The sequence below is a fragment of the Sander vitreus genome, chromosome 19 (genome assembly GCF_031162955.1).
Source record: "Sander vitreus isolate 19-12246 chromosome 19, sanVit1, whole genome shotgun sequence".
NCBI classification, from domain to species: Eukaryota; Metazoa; Chordata; class Actinopteri; order Perciformes; family Percidae; genus Sander; species Sander vitreus.
In genome coordinates, this window is record NC_135873.1 from 15,515,673 (window position 1) to 15,537,874 (window position 22,202).

The following is a 22,202-nucleotide window of genomic DNA, read 5'->3' on the forward strand; positions in this document are numbered from 1 at the left end:
GGCTGGGCCTCATGAAATACTGAGCACCCCCCAAACAGTTGATGGAATCCAACTGGGGTTATTTACTACACTACAGAGGTCACAAGAGACTTTATAGCTCTGTCCCTGGGTCCTATCAGCTCTCCAGAATGATATATCATCAATAAAACATGGCCACCCCAGCCCCGTGTCCCGCACTGTAAAGATGGCGTGACTGCCATAACTTTATATTTGTACACAGCTGCCATGAGACGATATTACATGGGAGCATCTATGCCGCTCTGCACATCATTGTGTCCTCTGGTGTGCTCAATGTGGCCTGGGAGAAGCGGAAAGGCATGACAGATGAGCTATGTTTGTCAAACTATCTCTTCATTTGCTATCTTTGCTTCTTTATCCCACACATATACACACACACTCACTCCATACTTGTCCCCCTCATTGGCTATGCCCCCATGTGTTAGAGGATGTTTGTTAATGTCAGAGCAGGCAGGGCAGCTGGTACCACTCGGGAGCTTGAGATCCTTGTCAAACCCCAGTATATTAACAAATGAGGCCTGGGAGACGCAGCCCTATTGATTCCGTTCATTCCTGGCTCCTTCATCCACCACTGTGTCTCAGCTCTTGTGCCTGGATTGTAGATCAAGAACAATGTTGACACTGCAAAGCAAAGCGCCCTGTGCTCCTTCTGCTCTGGCTGGGGTTCCTTGGACATCGAGTGGTAGCCACCTCGCCAGTAACCAAGGCAGCCTATCCTGGGCCAGTTTTTTCATGGCTGGCGGTGATCTACTTTAAGAGAACTCTAACCAGCAGCTTAGTGGATTTGAGTGAGCTCATGAACTTTATCTTTGTATGTATCTAAGTGGAATTATATAACACACAGAGCCAATTAAAACCATTTGCATTTAGTTAAAGGTTCTCTTTTTCCCTATAAGGTTAAAAAGAAATCTTGTACATTATCCATTCAGTGCATCAGATATGGCACTAAACATGATGTAATGGTGTCAAACTACATTGCATTTATGTTCATTATTAATTCTATAGTGCAAGGTTACACACAATACAGTGTCATCTTCTGTTTTCCTAAAAGATATTTTGTCTCTTAACAAAGGGGCTATAAATGACGATAATGATGCTAGCAGTGCTAACAATGGCAACAGTGGAGCTAATAGTGCTAATGGGGGTTAGCTCACTGGACGACCTGAGGGGAAACCGCAGGGTGTGCGTCAGCTTCTGTGATGACACTGTCCAGCCACCGTGGGTCAGGCGAGCATTATCAGAGGTAAACACCAAATGAGTTCTGCTGTGCCGCACATGCCTGGCATGCAAATTTGCATTTCCTAGGATGGCGAAGGACTCGCCCTACTCTGCCTCTGATTGGCTAGTACTCGTTTCCTTCGTTGGTTAGGTTTAGGCATTGGGAGTAAGATTGGTTAGGGTACAGATACCAGCGTAAGCCAATCAGAGGCACAATAGGGCCTTTGCCATCCTAGGAAAAGCTAATTCGCGAATGGCCCAGGTAGTGTGCAGTGCAGAGCGGCTACGATTAGCTAGCCAGTGGGGCATGAACACAAAGGGAATTAGGGATTAATGTTCTGAATGTCGTATATAGCCCCTTTTAAGGTCAATAATCAAGGATTAAAAAAATTAAAAAAAACTTCAGTTTTTTATTTTATATATAAATATTATTTGTCATCTAACATCTTATCACACATCACAAACGATAATATATAAGAGAGACACAAAAAAAAAAATATGTTTACACATACCGTATGTCCTGGAAAAGTGTGCATCTAGTATAATGTTCAACAGGTCACTAACAAGAGGACACATGGGTCCAATACAGCAAAAAAAATGTGCAGCATGTGCGACCTTCTACTGTGTATACAGCCCAACTTCTCTGAGATTTTGTTGTTGTTGCTTTTTACAAGTTAATTGGATGGACCTCCACCCTGAATTGATAAATGACTACGGTGTGCTCGCTTTAATACCTAATACCTGCCAACAGTTCCAGTGTTTAATTAGGAATTTGACCAGACAGCATTTATCAATATTTCAGATGAAAATCATGCGTTCTTATTTTTTTCATTTTTGAATTACCTATTGAACATTGGAAGGAATCCAAAAGGAGAATTAGACGGGCCGTGTTCCTCTTTTATTACGTAGCGTGGTGAGGTATTGTGTAGTCCTTTCAATGTCTTTTTAACTTGCTCCCCCTCCGTACCTCTCTTTCTTTCTCTATCACAATCCATCACATTTGTAACTCTGACAGTAACTGTGTGTGGTGTAAAGTCTACCTAACCAATCATCGGTCGATGTGCCATGTCATTCTTCCAGGAGGTAGAATGCTAGGCCTAGTCTGATGTTTGTTAAAAGTCATTAGATACTTTTTGTATTTATTATTATTCCTCTTGGCTAGGTTGCTTTTGTTCAAATCTTAATTGGATAATCTGGTGTTTTAAAGTCACAAACACTTGGTGAACGCAGCTAGGGAGAATACATTTTTTTAAAGAACCTGACAACACAGTCTTTTTTAATGAGTTTGAGTCCTAGGAGGAGTTATTTGCAGAGTAGAGAGAGGAGGAAAGTGAATGTCATGAAGTGAGCTGTTGCCTGTGAAGTCCTCTTTTGACCTTTTTAGACATGTTTTATAAATGAAAAATAAATCAACATCCATGGTAGTTGTTTTCCTCCACCATCTAAATTAGTAGCTCTGTTGAGGCTTATGTGTGGAATAGTACTCTGGTAGAAATCTAATGCTAATTGCAGTCTGACTTTTCTTTTGTCCCCCAGTGTTGTTATATCTATTTTGTCATAACTACTGTTTCTTTTGGTGAGCAGGTGAACATGTGACACTTTGCTTTGCTCTTTGAATTGATCCATCGTTTCTTTTTCTCTCTTCTCTTTCATCCTCTACAGGTGACTCATCTCAAGTCGGTAAGTCAACTTATTTTTATAATTTCCGCCACTTATCCATGTTGTTTTATATCGCTTCGCTGCCATAGCGACTGAAGGTTACAGCCCATCTTTATTATACAGCACAGTTAGGCATGTGTGCACATTAACTGAAACACAAACAAACCACCAATTATCTTAATTTCAGTTGGTGTACAACATGAGCAATGAAGAACTGCTAACTGTTGATTAGAAATCACTGCAGAACTTGTTCTCTCTCTGCCCCCCAACCCCCCCCTCTCTCTCTCTGATTCTTTATGCATTGCAGCTATTTGATATTGCCTACTACATTGGGTTTCATTTGTTAATACTGTATACTGAAGAGGGGATTTCCAAATGTTTACTGTGGAAAGACAAAACCCTTAATCTCTACTTTGTGAGGCTAATAAACTGCATTACTTTCCAATGTAAATGCAAATTGTAAAGGTTTTTGCAAATTAATAGCCAGTTTGGGAGCCCAGGCACAATTCTGTTGTACTGTACTATTGTTATGCTGCACCGATCAGGATCCAGGAATCAATGAGTTGTTCCTCTGTCATTTTCAAATTCATGAAGCTTGTGAAAGTGACTCATGATGTGGCTCAGATGCAGTGATTCAGATTTAGAGGTATGGACGTCAGTAGAAGACTTGCTATGTGCATGGGGTTTTACAGTTTTCATTCACACATTATTTGTTCAACTGCCTCAGGTGGATTTTAACGCAACATCAGACTTTAAATCTGTGTGGTTGAGTGCTTTCCCTGTTTGAATGGGACTTTTTCTAACAATTCAGACGTACAATGCATAGCCTCACTGCTATTAACGGCCCACTTATCTTTTAGCTTGCTATTCCACATTTCACTAAAATTCAAAATGACCTTCCCATCCTAGTAACTTATGAGAGGGAGATGCAATGTTACGGGCAAATTCCATTTCATCTTCCTTGTTGTGTACTAGGCCTAAAGTGCTCTGGACCATTAAGGCATTTATTAAAAAGCGGACAGAGGCTTTATCTGTAAATATGCTGACATGTTACAGTACGCTAGCTTTCTATCAGCATATCATTTAGAATCAGTGGGGGTTGGAAGACATGGGCGAGGGATAGGATTGGGATAGTGGGATTGGATCAGAGATGGACAGACTAATGGGACGTATCAACACCTCACACAAACCAAGTGAGAAAATGTGATGGGTAGAGTTTAAAACTCTAGCTCACAGCACTTTGCAGCAGCCAACTCTTGCTTTAATGATGTGTCAGTGTTATCGCTCGCCTCCTAATAATTAGCTTGGTCTCGCTGCAGTACCTACTATGCATTATGAACATGCAGTAGTAATCAGCACAGCAGAATGTGGACAATACAATAAGATAAACATGCAGTCACGCATTCATGATAAAACATTTTTTTTAACCAATCCCAAGGTGAATATTTTCCTCTGCGAGTACTGTGCTGTGATAATTCAAGCATGTCTCCTGAATCTTATTCATAAATAGTTGTATGTGTGTGTGTGTCTGCTGGTCTAGCTTTGTCCGGGGAGTGTTTGGCCCAGAGGTCTGATGTTGTTTGAATACTGAGTGGCAGTTTGTCTGTCTGCGGAAGTTTGGAAACCGGGTGGGGACCGGAGGTTTGGTTAGGGAAATGTTCACCCCTGGTGTGCAGTGCAGAATGGGGGCACATAATCAAATACCGCACCCATTTCTTACCACCCTGAAAGAATCAAGATTGGGAGCGAAGGAGAAAGAAAAAAAAAAAAAGAACTAATTAAAATTTGATCTAGGGGACCAGTGCAAATTGAGTTTAGTCTTCATTAAGACCACTGGGCAAAGAAATGTGAGATAATTAAGTTTTGCTTTTGAGATGCATGCCGTTTTTGTGTCAGCCTGCAAATTCAACATAGTTCTGGCATGCATGTGCGTGCATATTTTGCAGACATTTTAGGTTCCACCAAAAAAGATGCTACAAGCCTGTCATCATACATTTTCTGCACAGCTCATACTTTATTCAATTGTTATGTTATTTTTTGTTCTGCATACACTGGAGCATATATTGATTATTGAGCAGAACAGCAGCACTGCAGTCCAAAAGTAGAAGTAAGGCAACAATGGTTAATGGTATATTTATTAGTTTTGGGTGTTTTTTTTTTTTTTTCTTTCAATGAAAGTGTCTATAAATTTATATAAATTATTATTTTATTGACTGTGCAAACGTAACATTTTGCAGTGAGGCAGTTAATAACAACCTAATCTTGCAGCACTATCTTTGTCCAATCAGTTTTATTGGTCTCAACGTAATGCAGTGGTGAGATGCATCTTTTACCTAAGGTTCTTCAAAATCGGATCAGCTGTGTAAAATATAACTAAATCACACTCACATCATCCCTCTGCGTTTTTGTCAGAATTTAATAAATGCTGTCCAAATCCACATTGGAACGAATGTCATATCCAGCTCCACACCACTCAAAGAACTTGACAATCAGTGTTGCAAAATATATCATTGCTGGAAGTCAAATATTGCTGTTTTTCTATTCATTGCCAGGCTTAAGAGGCAGGTAGTGGCAAAGGTAATTGTTGTTCCTAAATGTAAAAGCAGACAGGCACACTGTAAAGAAAGATCCTCATCATCTGCTAAATTTCATTCTGACTCCAAAAATGGCATTGGCAGAGACAGAGACATCTTTCTGTGCACATCTCTCTGTCTGTCTCATTCTGACTCCAAAAATGGCAGAGACAGAGACATCTTTCTGTGCACATCTCTCTGTCTCTTTCAAGCCTTGTTCTCCTCAGCTCAGATGATTAGCATCTCTCTTTGCCTTTTTTCTCTCTCCCTCCCTTGAATGCCAACCTCAGGCTAGTCAGAGCCAACAGAAGCCTCTTCAGGCAATGGGATTGGCACCCATGTACTAAGGATGCTCAGTGAACCACACATCTACAATTAGGATGAGGAAATGATGGATTCATGCTCTGTGTTGGGTGTAGGGAGGCACTTAGTAGAACACATTGTTTTTCTCTACCCTGCCCATCTAAAATGTTCAATAGTCAGACAAACCCTCACAAAATGTGTCAAAACCTGGAGCTAATTTGTTTTTAAATTCAGTCTTAGTTCTTTTCATACAACTCCCAAATTCTAGCATTATGTAAAGTTGCTTTATTCTGGGCTGATACAGAAATGAAGGATCAGCCCCACTGTGAACATTGAAACAGTTCATAACTGTCCTAATTTATGAATTTCTTTCATCACCTTGATCATTAAAGTACTACACTGAGGCAATGTTCCGTTTGATAGCAGCGACCTGGCTACTTAATTGTACAAATCTTAAATATCAGCCACTAACGTGAAAACCAAGACAATAAAAAACACTCTGGAAACGCAACCGGCACTTAAGTGATTTTCCCTGCCTGGTGATAAACTGCATGGCCTCAAAGGATCACAACAAAATGGCCGTTTCACAATATAACTCCTGAGCCCATGGCCACATTTAAATACTAGAGGAGGGTGGTAATGAGATTGCTACCTGAGATAATTACTACTCAAGGCGTCCATCTCTTATTCCCTACCACAGGGAACCAGTTTAACTCCACAGTTACAATTAAACGGCCACTCATTTGCTTCATTTGAGGCCCCAGTTATGCCATTTTGTGCTCTACTGTGTTTTAACACAACAGTGTCTTAAATAGAGGAAAACTAGACGAAGAAATGTGGAAGGATACGTGGGAAATAGATTGGAAAATGATAGACAGATAATGGTAAGTAATACTTATTTGGTTCCCTACTACTTTTATCAGGCTCTCTTTCCTATGGCATTGATAGGCATCTCACATTTTGACTGGATCCTGATGGATTACATTTGCTATCAATGGTAAAATATCTCTTTCCCTTATCAAAATAATCCCCCTGTAGTATATGCATTCTTTAAGACTGTCATTGGACAGCTTGTCTTGCTTGTTCCCCACCCACGAGTATCCTGAGAGGCTGTTAATGACAAGGATGCTACTGTTTGATCGTATTTGTATTTTAAGTTTCTATTGTCGGTATAGAGAATGTGGGTCAGGGATGTAATGCACGCAGTCTTTGCTGTTATTGTAACCATTTCGTTCTCTCAGGAGCTGGTTCGGATGATAGGTCTTAAGGTCATTGACATCTAGATTTTCACATCTGAAAACAGATGGAGACGGAATTTCATGTTTGTTTCTCCCAGTATATAAAACCATAAAGGTCTAGCTCGATATTTAATGTGACTTTGGTGTGGCTTAGAAATAACATCATTAACGCTAATGACTATAAATCCTGACTTGTAAAATGTTAATGTTGCTGACAGTAGCTCTGTTACTGCTCTGCTGACTTTCTGCCTTTTTTTTTTTTTGGGAGGCTGCAGAAATCCCTGACATGGCAATCACTCAAACCTACTGCTGTTATTTTATCCTTGTCTTGTCTCAAACGAATAAATTAAACTGTAATATCTTGACTGCTGAGATTGCGTTGGATTGATATAAATGATGGCGTGCCTATAGTGTGTGATCATTGAGCTTAGTGTATTCAGCTGAGTGGTGTGAGACTACACTCTAGGAATAAGAGATGGAGAGCACTGCTAGATCGACATTGGTTCCAGCATGTCAAGATTAACGGTGTCCGCTTCCATTAGCCTCAGAGTAATTGTTGAGACAGCGATGAACCGTCCATAGCTCTAATCCTCAAATCAAAGAAAAGTTGCACAGACCACCAATGTTCAGGTTTGGTTTCCTTCACTCAAAAAAACACAACTTTATCTTTCCATCTTGTTCACAGATCACAGCACAGAGGAGACTTACTGCTGTATTTACTAATTAGCTAGAATTTTATTGTGAGTTCTTGAAAAAATGTGACACAATAGAATGGTAAAGTAATGCAGGCTTTGCTAAAGTAAAGAAGTACATTTTATAGTCTTGCATTGCCAGACCTTCCTCCACGGTGCTGCTAAGTAAGGTCTGGCTAGTCCACACAGCATTCCAGGATGGGAGTAAAACGTGTTCTGGTTTATTGGCATTTCTTTAAACCAATCACAATCGTCTTGGGTGGCGCTAATCGCCGGACAGAGCCACGGTGCCTCTGCAAAATAGCCTCGGGAAGGAACTTGTTTTGGTGGAACATGTGTACGTTCAAAAGTTGTTTTAGTCGTGCTACAGAAAACTCAGATTGGACAGATAGTCTAGCTAGCTGTCTGGATTTACCCTGCAGAGATCTGAGGAGCAGTTAACCATAGTCCTCAGAAATCCACCGGAGGTTAGAACGCCAACACAAAGAAAGAGGAAGGTGAGGGACATCTGGCTGAAAAAAAGAGGGATGTCCGGTGGGATATCCAGCAGCACCTGAACAATCCCGGAAATTAAGCGCTGTTGATATAGACTAAACATTTTATGACAAAGGTTGCATTTCTTCAATTTGCAATAGGGTGTGACATACTGTACAATGTGAGAAGCTGCATCTCCTGAGAAAAAGTTCACAGTATACAGAGATGAAAGGTTCAGGGAGGTGACCTTGGTGTGTAAGAGTTTTTTTTTTTTATGTGTGCCTTCCATCTTGACCTAACCTTGCAGCTAATCCCTCTCATGTTTTAAGTTACATAAAACCATTATATCTCCGTTCATATTTCTTCTTTGGCATCAATTCATTCAATGTCCTTTGGCATTTGTGTGGAGCGCAAGGCTGAGCTTCATTACAATGGTCGGCAGGCTCATTGCAGATCTATTAGGTTGATTTGACTCCATGAGGGGGTAGCGAAAGAGCTGGCATGTGAGAAAAAAGTAAGAGCAGAGTAATGTGGTTATATTATGGGAGCAGCATGGGTGTTTGCTAAGTGTAGGGCCAGGCCGCTGTTGTAGATGGGCCTCGTTGCCCTGTAGCTCCACAGCTTAGAGGGAGCGTTCATTAACAGCCACAGCTTATTACCAACAGCTGGTGCTGGGTACTGCCCAGGGCCTATCGCATACATCAACTCACACCGTCACACACATACACATCTGTACACTCTCGCTGATATGACTTTTAAATTGACTAAATTCATTCCTTAAAGGTGCTGTAGGTAGGATTGCGAAGATCCAGGACTTAATCAAAAAATGTGAACATCGACAACTTCTCAGTCCCTCCCCCCTTTCTGCTAAAGCCCAACACAGTCTCATAAGGCCCTCCCCCCCACAAGGGAGAATGAATGTGTGTGCATGAGCAGTGATTGACACGCAGTCAGGCACCCCCCCCTGGTCCTGATTGGTGCATCTGAACAGGGAGCTGTGGATTTTTGCGAATCGCACTACAGGCTGTAGGTGGTGCCAGAGGAGCCAGATGTTTATGACAGAAAGTTAGTTTTATAAGTCTAACCTACTGCACCTTTAATTTGATTACATTAATTCCTTTTGCTTTTTGATGTATATGATGCTGTGAAAGCACACTACAAACAGTAGATGAGAAGCATTGCCACATGAGGACAGATTTGCATACTCTTTTATTGAAAGACACTTTATTTTCTGTGGCCTGATTTCTGCCAGTGTCCACTCTGCACTTGTGCCTGTTGATTTCCTATTGATGGTGGTGAGGGTTAGTTCTTTTTGAGTTCTTTGATGGTTGCTATACGGTGGCTTCTTACGGCAGATGCTAACTACACAGCTCTTCTTGTGCTTATTCCGACTAAACCCGCTGCTGTTGCCGATCCAGAGCCACACAGAATAACAAACATATCCTGTTAATTGTCAATTGATCTGTCAACTATTTTCTCGATTAATCAGTTAGTTGTTTGGTCTATATAATGTCAGGAAATGGTGAAAAATGTCGAATGTGAAAAAATGTGTTTTCCAAAGCCCAAGACGACGTCCTCAAATGTGTCTTGTTTTGTCCACAACTAAAAATATATATATTCACTTTGCTGTCACAGAGGAGAGAAGAAACTAGACAATATTCACATTTAACAATCTGGAATTGGAGAATTATTTACTTTTTTTTCATAAAAAATGACTGAAACCGATTGATCGTTTATCAAAATAGTTGCCAATTAATTTAATAGTTGACAACTAATCGATTAATCTGTGCAGCTCTAAGCACCTCGTGTGTGAGAGGATATTTTTTCAGATGAAATATCCTAAAATCAGTTGCTAGGAGCAATAAATCAAGAAACTTTGACGAGATTGAAAGTGGAACTACACATTTTATGGTATCCATTCTCTCAATAAAAAGAGAGCATAGACAGACCGTTCATTTTCTGGAAAAAAAATAAGTAATAATATTCGGACACGAAGCTAATCCTTAATGTAACTTTAACTGTAAAATCCCGAAGTGCTCCTTCGCTTCACTCGGCATACATGTCCTCACTGTAACTCTTGACTGTCTAAAACTCAATCTTGTTTTCCTTTTCACCCAAACACATATAGACAGGCACTTGCCTGCGTTGCCTCAGGGTCGCGACTGTGGGTCTGAGGAGGCGATAGCAGAGTCAGCAGCAAACCGTCCACTCCTGCAGTGGCTAATCGACTGTGTGCACACACATGTCAACTCCACACAGCAGCACTGTGTGGAGAGACGTGTGTCTGAGACAGACCATTTATTGTTTAGCTTCATATACATGTGGTATGAGTCTTGTGATAATATTGTGACTCAAGCATGATAAGTGAAATGGAAATACATTAGAGGTAAATTAATTTACCTCATATATATATACAGGAAGACAGTATTTAGGTAATTACGTTTTTATAAATATGTATGGTATACAGTATTTAAATACATTTTTATCTGTTCATTCCATTGTGAAGATGTGCACAGACACAACCCTGATTTTCACCGCCACAGTTCGCCGGTGGCGTGTCCTTAGTTAGTTGTATGCACATACTTATGTCTGCTTCACTACTCTTTAGACATCATTTAGACATCTTTGACATAGTCAAAGAAAATAATTGCATGTTCACTAAATATTTGTCACGGTGGTTCTCATGTTTGACAATTACACAGCTGACAATTACCAAAGCTGTAGCTACATACCCTGAAGCACTGACATTGACAATCATGAATCACACACACTGTGTCTGTAAGTCATCATCGGCAGTGACATCTCAATCTTCATTTAATGTCAAAAGCGTCATCAATAATGGAATAAGGCGAAAAGGGTCGTATCCAAACATTTAGTGCTTCACAGAATAAATAATAAAGAATTATCAAGAGATAAAATATGTATTGCCAGATTGCATCAATATTGATGTTGTATATTCTGCGTGTCACCTGCATCCACCAGACCGTGACCCCCCCAACTGTGAGGACCGTTACGTTTCGGCACAAATACACAGTGCTACATTGCCTAATAAGATAGCATGTTTTATGTATTTTGTTGTTGTCATTTCTACTTAACTGCATCACACTTGGTTTGCTCCACCTGGTCTGAAGTGTGCATGGGGTGCAAGCATTTTGATTTCACTTTTTTTTTTTTTTAATACCATTTTATGTGTGTGATACATCTCAGCCCATGCAGGTAACAGGATACAAGACCAGGGTAAAATATTGTCAGTCTGGCAGTGGTAAAACCGGGCTGAAGTGATTTAAGCAGAGGTCTTTGTAAGTATTGAGTACAGAAAGCACTGGACTCTGTACTCTGATTATAGTGCCGATATTCGTGTCAATAACGTGTGTGTGTGTGTGTGTTTCTTTGTGAAACTACAGATAGTACATGCATCATTATGCCAGACACTGAGCTTCTGTCACGTTTAGCTGCTTCACAAACACACTTGTCCTGCTTCTCTATCTTGCATAACCTAAGCTCTAAATCTGGTATCAGATTATAAATTGCCACAGCAGGGATCTCACCTGACCTGTGCTAATGTAAAAATCAGATTATGTGCTCTTTCTACTGCACAGACAGAAAAGAAAAGATTATTTATGTCACTTAAGGCAAAAAAGTGGATAGGAAGACTGCATGTTAGACAAAAATACACGAGCTGCATTGATGGAAGAAAGATTAAAAAACATTAGATAAACTCTGAGATATAGATCAGTTGCTCTAGGTGTAGCATTTTAATCTGTATCATTTGTCAAGTAAGCCAAACCTTGGTATGATTAATGTCAACAAAAATCTGGCTATGATTGAAACAGTTGAAAATATTCCTTTACCACTATACTAACATAAGACAAAATTAAGTTTTAAGTGTTTTATTGTTTACATTAATTTCCTGCTCAATTGTTTTATTTTGGCAACACCTTCATTTCATTTGTGATGTCACCCCTACATTAATCACTGCATAATTTTAATTCTGTAATGTATTTCCAACAGTGTTTAAATGCAGAAATAGGTGTCAGCACACCCCATTGTCACCCCACACCTCCTGTGAGGCCCCGGGGCCCACGGAACCCTGCATGCTGCAGCCGCTGTGTATCTGTTAGTAATAAGTGCTCTGTGGTTCCCAGGCTGGGTCAGCAGCCGCCCGCAGCCGGCCTGATCGATAGGGAACCCAATCTGGGGGATGAGTCCCATGAATCAATCTGTCTTGATATGAACCAACAGAGACACACACACACACACACACACACACACACACACACACTCTCATGGCATACAGTATGCATCACAAATGATCCATAGATAAAAACGTACATCTTCAAACGGGCATACTCAGTGTAATTTGATAGTATTTGTCTGTTGTTCATGGCTTTGCAATTCTGTGTAGTCTTTGTTGTGCATCTGTTTTCTCTTTTACTATTTGTTCATGTAAGGTGTCCTTGAGTATCAAGAAAGGTGCCCATAAATAAAATGTCTTATTATTATTATAGACTATGTACGACCCTCTACCACCAGCATCACCACCGCTATTTAGACACACGCACGCATACACAAATTCAATTTGTGTTTATTCCGGATTAAAGCCTAAATTATCTCAATTTAAGTAGCTACAGAGGAACTGTTAGTAATGTTTTACATTACGTTGTTTCAAGGAGCTGTGTATGACTGTAAATGTTCTGTCATGCTACACAAACAGGTTTTCGGTCTTTTCTGATGCCTGCTGGTTCCACTGCTTCGGAATTTCATTACACACATTAGTGCAGCTTGTTCTTTGCGGTACATCCTTTCATTCAGGATACACATGAACATGAAATGTATTGCTTATCAAATCATGGCTTTCATAACTACGATTGTCAACGCAGTGTGTTGTTGGATGACTGGTAAATCTATACGTTACAACTCACCCAGTCTATTGAAAAGCTTGGTGTAATGGTTTATTAACATGGCGGTACTGCTGTTTTTTGTTTTTTTAAGTAACCAATTAAGAATAGTGATGGATGTCAGATCAGTTAAAACTGTCCAGACTGACATCTGCTTAAAATCTTCCCACAGGAAGCTCAAACTACCCCAGTAGAAGTGTCTTGCCATATACTTATGATAACTCAATGTTCAGGATGCATTATAGGATGTTTGTGATGTTCTTTTTCCACTGCAGCTAAGCCATTTCGGCAACCGTGATTCTATTTAAAGGTATCTCAAAGGTTTGAGAAGTTAAGCAGTTATTATAGTTGCACTTTCTACTTTCCACTACTACCCTTTTTAAATCCTGTCTCTATTACCTCCTGTGATGAGACTACAGCGGTTTTAGAAGAAGAAAAAAATCTGTATTCCACTATCTCAGCAGCCAGGTTTATGTTATATCCCATCTCATAAAGAGAAAAGAAGTCCAGTCACCAGGGCCAGAAGCCTAGTTGGTCGCGTGGCGGAGGCTGCTGCATCGCTGCTCTGCTGTTTTATGGTGGACTAGCTAGCGTTTCATAGGACCCTGGTTTCCTGGCTTGTGATCTCACACAGTGTGTGAATGTTTGCTGGATGAATGTTTGGATGTCGGTAGCCGACACAGGATTTCATCGCAGCCCCTCCCTTCTCTGTATATCTCTCTATCAGAGCATTCACTCTACACTATAGTGACCAGGACATGTCTCTAAGTGAATGAGTGTCTTATCAAATGTAACACCACATATTTTGCATTTTATTTTGCCAATGTGAAAAGTAATGCATGTGTTAGTTAAGACTTATTCTGACATGATGAGAGCGACCACAAGCTGCCTACTTCAGAAACTGGAGGACAGGATGACAAAAAGTCAGGAGGCCAGGAGGCGTTATTAATTGGTAAGGAGTTGGCACAGATCCCCATGATAATTTCCTTGTCAGTGGAAAGAAATGATATCAGTGCATCCCAAACTCTTTGAGCTTTTACTCGACAGTCCTGTGGTGTTGATGTGGAGGAAAGCATCCACTGAGCTGGTACTTTGAGGTGATAAATGGGGGCCCGTAGACCCAGAGTGTTATCAGTGCTACTAAGGCCTGCAAACTAGGAGAACACAGGGTTTGCTCTGGGGTGGGACACAGCCAGGCTAGGAGGCTAAGGTTGATATATCGCTGCACAGTCACAATAGGATTCATGTTGTAAAGGCCTCGGCGAACATTGTGAGAACAAGAGGGCCAATAGCTGCACGCGTGTCTGTTCATGGAGAAAGGAGAGACTATGCAATTTATGTTGGTGTATGTGTGATCTAAGAGTCCTCGTACAATTTGATATGAATCACTCACAAAATGTTGTGTACTTCATAGTGTAGTGCCGGGTGAAGTATATTCCAGTCTGCAGCAGAGATGATTAAGTTTTTACTAGAACCACTGTGTGCGTGTGTGTGATTGATAGCTGCGCTTGTTAAAAAAAGGCATGCTGCTGTAAAACGACCGACCAATTAAATCCAATCTGTTCCAGAGGACAGATGACATCATAAAAGTGCGTCATCCTGCCCGTGCCTACACAATGCCCACACACACTCACACACGTACTATGACAGCACGACCTCTCCTAGTTTTCATAGCATGACATTTGCTCACTATGCTAAAAATGTGTACTTGACAGAAACACTTATCATCAATCTTCTCTTCATCCTCTGAACTGTATGTGTGAATCAATGTGTGTATGTCTGTGTGACGGGGCGTATGGCTGTCGTCACGGTAGCAATGCACTACCTAGTTGATCTCAAAGTCTGTAAATGTTGCCTGTAAATGTTGCCTGTATATGTTTTGTTAGCGTGTCAATATGCTCTGTTACTTATCATACTGGTTTCATATGTTCTGTTAATCATAGCCATTCATTCATCAAAGTCCCCACAGTAATCCCGTAGCTTTCTTGCGCACATATTTAACATCTCATACTGCGGTGATTTAAAGTGCTAAGGCTACATCCATCAATACATCATTCTCTATTGTTTAAAACCATACCGTTTATGTCACAAACATTACCAGTTATAATAATCACGCAACACTTATATCTTTGTTAACTATATAGCTGTTTATTGAGTTTAAAAGGTAAGAGAGGTTAACATGTAGTCTTTGTGGCTTACCGGCGTCTGCTCTTTTGTTTATAAGGAAAGTTTGCCGCGATCAGCGAGTTTAAATGACGCTAGGACTTCCGGAGTAACAAGAAGTTACCGGAATCATGAGTAATTATTTTATTAGCAATCAATGTATCGTGTGGCTTTGTGAAGTGTTAACATGAATCATATAAATTATGTTTTGTAAATGTTTAGCTTTATAGCTATATGTTTTGGCTGTATTAAGCTTTATTTGTTTACTCACCTGAGCCACGCCTGCCTTATACTGTGGTGTTGGTATGTTCCAATTTGAGGGGCGGGCTTCAGGCTTATATAGACTGGCAGTGTCTGTTGCTGGGGGGGGTGAGGAAAACCTGAGGGAGGAGGACGTAAGTCTGTTGGATGCCCTCAGAGTATTGACTTGATTTATTGTCAATTAGGAAACAGTTGTATGTTGTTATTATGTGCTTGTCTTGACTCCCAAGTCAATTTTACTTTATTTTCTTGAAAGTACATTTTTGTTGCTTTCCTTAATTTTGTTAATTTTTATATTATCATTCTTGCCTCCATGGCCTTAATTGGGGAAAAAATAATAAAAATCCCATCGTTTCAACCTCATCTCCGACTCATCCTGAGTGTTTACACCTGCTCAAGACTACTCTTCGACATCTACCCTCAACAGTCTGCCTATGCATTTAGAATAGAATATTCTATGGAGCAGAATCAACCAACATTTTTAGTTTCCCACGGGGAAAAAAACATCAAATACATTGCAACATATTGCATGTGCAACATTCAACTTAGAAATATTCAATAGCACAGATCCTGATCTTTTTTTAGACATGCAATTCTGTAAGCAAGCTTAGCAACAATATAAGATAAGAGGAGGAAACTATGACTGAAAATAATGAAATGCATTTAGCCTGCATTTATATACCTCACTATTATCACATTTTTTTCATATATCGTTACGTCATCTCTTTCTTCCAATCCCTTTCATTTAACTTTAAAGCTTACCTTCTGTTGTCGGAGAGGTAATTAATGTCGACGAGACAGTTATGCAACACTTCTCTTCTTTTCAGGCTTGTTGTGTCCCTTCTCTGTTTTTCTCAAGGCTGTTGTGTCACTGCAGATAAAGTGGGCCATACTTTAAAAAATATATTTCATGTCAGTTTTTCAAAAGCTCCCCGGGGTGTCATGGAGGGGAAAAAAAAAAACACTAATTTGTGCTCTCGATTTAATAACCCATCCACACAGATTCATGCTCATTTAATATTGTACTTGGTGCGTGATACAGCCACTTTCAATCAGAATCAGAAAGGGTTTTATTGCCAAGTATGTTTTTTAACACATACAAGGAATTTGTTTTGGTGTTATTGGTGCACATCACACATTCTTTAGATTGAATATTAAACAATATAAGTATATTTACACAGTATGTATTAAGTTAGAAATAAAGAATAAATAAAGATATAAATAAAAATAAAGAGCATTACAGCAGAGAGAGAACAGTGGCATGAAGGTGGAGAGTCAGGGTGGTTTCCGGGCCTTGTTAATAAGGCTAGTGGCGGAGGGGAAAAAGCTGTTCATGTGACGTGAGGTTTTGGTCCTGATGGACCTCAGCCTCCTGCCAGAAGGGAGTGTCTCAAAGAGTTTGCGTCCGGGGTGGGAGGGGTCGGCCACAATCTTTCCAGCACGCTTCAGAGTCCTGGTGGCGTATAGGTCCTGGAGCGGCGGCAGATTGCAGCCAATCACCTTCTTTGACCGAATGACACGCTGCAGTCTGCCCTTGTCCTTGGCAGTGCTAGCAGCGTACCAGATGGTGATGGAGGATGTGAGGATGGACTCAATGATGGCTGTGTAGAACTGCACCATCATTGGCAGGTTGAATTTCTTCAGGTGCCGCAGGAAGTACATCCTCTGTTGTGCTTTCTTGACGAGGGAGCTGATGTTCAGCTCCCACTTGAGGTCTTGGGAGATGGTAGTTCCCAGGAAGCGGAAAGACTCCACAGTGTCAATTGTGGAGCCACAGAGGGCGATGGGGGCAGGTGGGGCTGGGTTTTTCCTGAAGTCCACAACCATCTCCACTGTCTTTAGAGCGTTGAGCTCTAGATTGTTTTGCTTGCACCAGGTCACCAGGTGGTCAGCCTCCCACCTGTAGGCGGACTCGTCACCATCAGAGATGAGTCCGATGAGGGAGGTGTCGTCCGTAAACTTCAGAAGCTTGACAGACTGGTGACTGGAGGTGCAGCTGTTGGTGTACAGGGAGAAGAGCAGGGGGGAAAGAACACAGCCCTGAGGGGATCCGGTGCTGATGGTCTGTGAGTCGGAGACGTGTTTCCCCAGCTTCACAAGCTCCGTCTCTCTCCGCCCAAACGAGCCTCTCTTTAATTAAAAATATACAGTGGCTGTATAGAGTCACTACTGCCTCCGCACACAGGACATTGTCTGAACGTAGTTTTGAGATTGGCCTGTAAACATTACAGAGAGTGTTTAAGCCTACTTGTGTGTGACACACACACACACACACAGACCAAAATTACGAAACACCATGTATGTTGACATCAACCCCCTTTCACTTTGCTGAATCTACGTTTACGTCACTGAATAATCTGTTTATTATCAATGGTTAGATGTGACGTTGATGTTGTTACACGTTCTGTCCACTAGAGGGACTTCTAACATTAGCCTGGTCTTGAAGGGAACCTATGTCAAATTATTATATAAATGTATGAAGTGAAACATGCGGGTAGGCCAAGGCGAGAAGAGGGAGATTAGCTAATGTTAGCCAACATATTTATAAAAAAGTCACATTTGAATAGTGATTTCAGCATTCAAATAGTATTGATTTTTTTACTATTCTAATTATATTCGACTTTCGGTATTCGTTCCAACAGCCCTAACACACACACACACACGCGCAACACGCAATGCCAGTAAAGCGGTAGCAAGTGTGGTTAGACTTCAAAACTCCATGCGTACAGTGTTCGCTGCAATATAATATAATGGTGAGCCGAAAGCGGCCGTGGTGCGGTTGCACTTCCACTTAGACAGACAGGCAGTGTTGTCTTTGCCCTTTTGATGACTGAAAGGCTGGAGATTGTAAGGCAAGGCAACTTTATTTCTATAGCACATTTCAGCAGCAAGGCAATTCAAAGTGCTTTACTTAAAACATTAAAAAGCAGTTTAAAAGAGATGGAAAATAAAAACTAAAAAATGTATAATTATTTGATTTGATAGGTTGTAGGGACGGGTTTGGGAGGGGAGAAGGAGGTGTTGTATTTTGTGTGGAGTGTAAAATGTAAATCTAAATAAATAACAAGTAAACAGGATAAATAGGTTTGGAATTATTTTTATCGAAATATTTTTTTAGATCAATTTTTTATTAGTACCATTTATCATTCAGACATATAGAACAAATTCCACAATATGTGCCAGGTAATATTGGATGGTGCACAGAACAGAGAAACACAAAATGAACAAGAACAAAAACCTACCCCCAAAACAAAAAACAAACATAAATCACACCTTGCCTAGTCACTCTCCTCTAATTCTTGTGGGGCTGAGGTCCTTATGGTCTGATATTTGTGCTGCTGCGCTTTCCCTTAGGCTGATAGTTGATGATTTGGCTTTGTTAATCCTTGCTGTAGAGAGCTCAAGCATAACTAAGTCTAGAAAATACGCTAACCACTGTTTTATACAAAGCGAGTGGGGGGGAAGCCAGCGCTGAGCTATAATTTTCTTGGTTGCAGTTGAGCCGGCTAGCCAAATCTTCCTTGAGATTCCCGGCTAGCTCGTCTCTTGAGCAGGTGTAATTTAGAGTCATCATTAAGTAACAAAACAATCGGGTCAGTAGATTTTTACCGAATTTGAGGTACCGGTACCCAACACTATCCTCCATTCAATATCTCAACATGATATATTTACAGTATGGGAAATGTAACAAAATGGTGAAATACAGCCACTTTTTTTTCTTTTATATTTGCTTTTGTCTCTCAACTGGATTGTGGAAAAAATTAAAAATAAACTTATGTCAGACAATTCTGTGTGCGAAGGGACTGTATGTTTTTTCCATGAAGGACTGACTTTGTTTGGAAGGCAAGAGACGACGCTTCAAAGCCGCTGTATCACGTCAAAAACAATGATTGCATGAATGTGTTTATATCTCAATGTTTTTTATTTTTCTTTGTGTTGGTAACCTTCCACACTGCAGAATCAGGTTTAGGTAAGTGGGGAGAATATTCAATATTCAATCTTTGCCACCCAGCACCGGTTCACTTTATTTCATAATCATTGATTCAGGTGGAGGATTTGCCATTTCATCAACCACCAGAGCAAAGTCACAGCAAAGATGTGGAGTATGAATTAGCACCCTTGCAATCTGCCCCTCAATTTTTTTTTCACACTTTGATGTCTTCAGAATGATTTACCAGCAATGTGGTCACACATAAAAAAGGATAGATAGGATAGATTGTTTTCTAAATGACAGAAGGTGAAACAGAAACACACTTAGAGTACAGCTATGTGCTTGTGTACCCTGTAATATACACAGCCATAGCATTGCACTTTTCACCAGCAGACACACATGTACAGTACAAACATCCCCGCACACAGAAGCACCCACACATTTTCTCATCCCCCTATTCACGTGTCTTCTAAATAACACTAGCTCCTTGAAAGGAAGACTGTGAAACACACACACACACACACACACACACACACACACGCACACACTACGTACATACAGAAAGCTTTATTTACCTTTTGTCACATGGGAGAATGAGCTATATGGAGGGCTGTGGATGCTAATAAACACAGGATATGATAATGGAATTAAAATGTATATGTGGTTAACAGCCTGCAGAGCACCAGCTATAGCTTAAGACATTGTTACTGGCTGTGAGCTTTTTCTTATCTGCATGTGTAAATCCTGTGCAGTCTGTCTTTCACAGCATAATAAATAGCAAGTCACCTTATTTTGAGGTGTGGAGGATGCAGATCTACTTATAAGGCATAATTGTAATTTCAAGGAATTGCTCCAATGGCCTCTTTCTCTTTATCAGTGTCAGGGTATGCTAGGAATCAGAACAGTGTGTGTGTGTGTGTGTGTGTGTGTGTGTGTGAGTCCTGGCCTTGAATCCATATACCACCCCCCTGTGCAGCACTCAGGAGCTAGAATTAAAGTGGATTTAAGGGAGGCGAGGGTTGGAGGAGAGTGAGGGTTTATAACTCTGATTGCCATGCCTACCACTCATGAGATGCATTACAGAGCTGATGTTGTAAGATTAGGGTGACTAAAGAGACATGAGCAGCCTTACCGAACAGGGAAGAGCGAGGGAGGGCGAGATAGGCTGGGGAGAGAGGAAAATAAGTCAGGGGCATGAAGAAAAGGGGAGAAAAAGAGTAAGCGGTTAGTAATGAAAGGAGAAAATTGAGACCCAAGTAAAAAGATGAGAATTAGAAAAACACAAAGGGAGGAGGGAGCCACAAAATTTGGATTACACCATATCTCCTCAACATCTATTCGATGGATTCAAAGGGCTCTGTAAGTGGCAAAAGGATATTAATGCTGTGTGGAAGGCGGCACTGGAGAAAGCAGGGGCAAAAGAAAGAAAAGCAGACAGAGGGGGCAATAAAAACAGACAAAGGAAATATCTGTATTCCTGTCAGCGTGCAAGAACGACAGACAAGCTCTTAGTTATTAAAGTGTTGACAGCGTCTGACAGCGATATAGCTCCATTTTGCTCAGGCCCGATCACTGCCTTGACTGGAATTCAAAACAGGCCGGGATGTCATGTAGTACGCTGACAGGTGTTTGTGTCCCCTTTCCGTTAGAACTGCCAGTAATATATATAAAAAATAAAAACTTCTGTCGATTTCCAGCAGCCGACTGGTTTGATTTGGATGTGTATTAAAGCTGATTTGCTGGGACGACGCGTTACCAGGCATATCAAGGTTTTTTGGTATGCACTCAGACTTGTATGGCTGCCAGCTGATGAACAAAATATGAAATACAATATAAATGACAAAATCTGACTTTAGTGACAATGCTTCAAAGTTTAATATCTAAAAATGGTTTTGCCGTGTTACCAGCAAACAGGAAAACCAATCAAACAATGTATAGGCAGTGACAACTTTCATGTCAGTTTGGTGTTTGTAAAAGTTATTCCTTACCAGATGAAGCAGACTGGGATCCAGGTATAAAAAAAATACCTGGATCCATTACATTGTGTAATGTGTTTTCAGGCAGCTTTTTCATGCTTGCTATTGTGCATTGGTAAATAGTTCTTTGTTATAGAAGATTTTTTCCAAAAAATACTATTCGGTTTGCACCACTTAGAACCAAATTGTATATCCGCATTGGGTCAAATTTTTTGTTTCCTGTTGCAGGAAGACACTGTCCAGTGTACTGTAGTTTACAGTTATTGATGTCCTCTTGTGAAGGGAAAAATTACACGATGCAAATGAGTTTCTATGGACGCACCAAACAAAAAAAAAAAATTAAAAAAAGGACAATGGTTGCATGTTGATACTACACAGTGGTTGCTCAGCTTTGTAAGTGGATTGAGCTATTAAGAATTATTACCCACAAGGTTCGTACGGGTGCTTGAAATCCTTGAAAATGCTTGAATTTTGATGTGTTTTCAAGGTTTGAAAAGTGTTTAAATTTTGGATAAAATGCTTGAAAATGTATCTGTATTTATTTCATAGGTGCCGATACCGTGGGTGCTCCCATGGAAAATACGAGCATGGTTAGAGGTGAATGTAAATGGGGTGTGTGTCTTTAATTTCCCCACTAACCGACATACTCTAGGATTGCATAGATAGAATTGACAGCCTGTAACAACCTGGGAGTTTTGACTAGCCGGCAGCAAGTTTTAAAAACCTGTGGTGGATTTAATGGATTTGCTTTCTCGTTGTTGGTTTGGCATGGATTTTAACCAGGGTTCAACAACAGGT

The 22,202-nt window shown here is 40.5% G+C and overlaps 1 protein-coding gene across 2 annotated transcripts in view; it reads left to right on the top strand.

Moving 5' to 3' along the window:
* Positions 1–22,202, top strand: part of nrxn2b (neurexin 2b) — a 652,809-nt gene that overhangs the window by 143,738 nt on the left and 486,869 nt on the right. For both annotated transcript variants that reach the window (XM_078276170.1, XM_078276169.1), the window contains one exon: positions 2,899–2,916. In XM_078276170.1, coding sequence (XP_078132296.1) covers positions 2,899–2,916 — 18 coding nt within the window. The remainder of the gene's footprint in view (positions 1–2,898; positions 2,917–22,202) is intronic.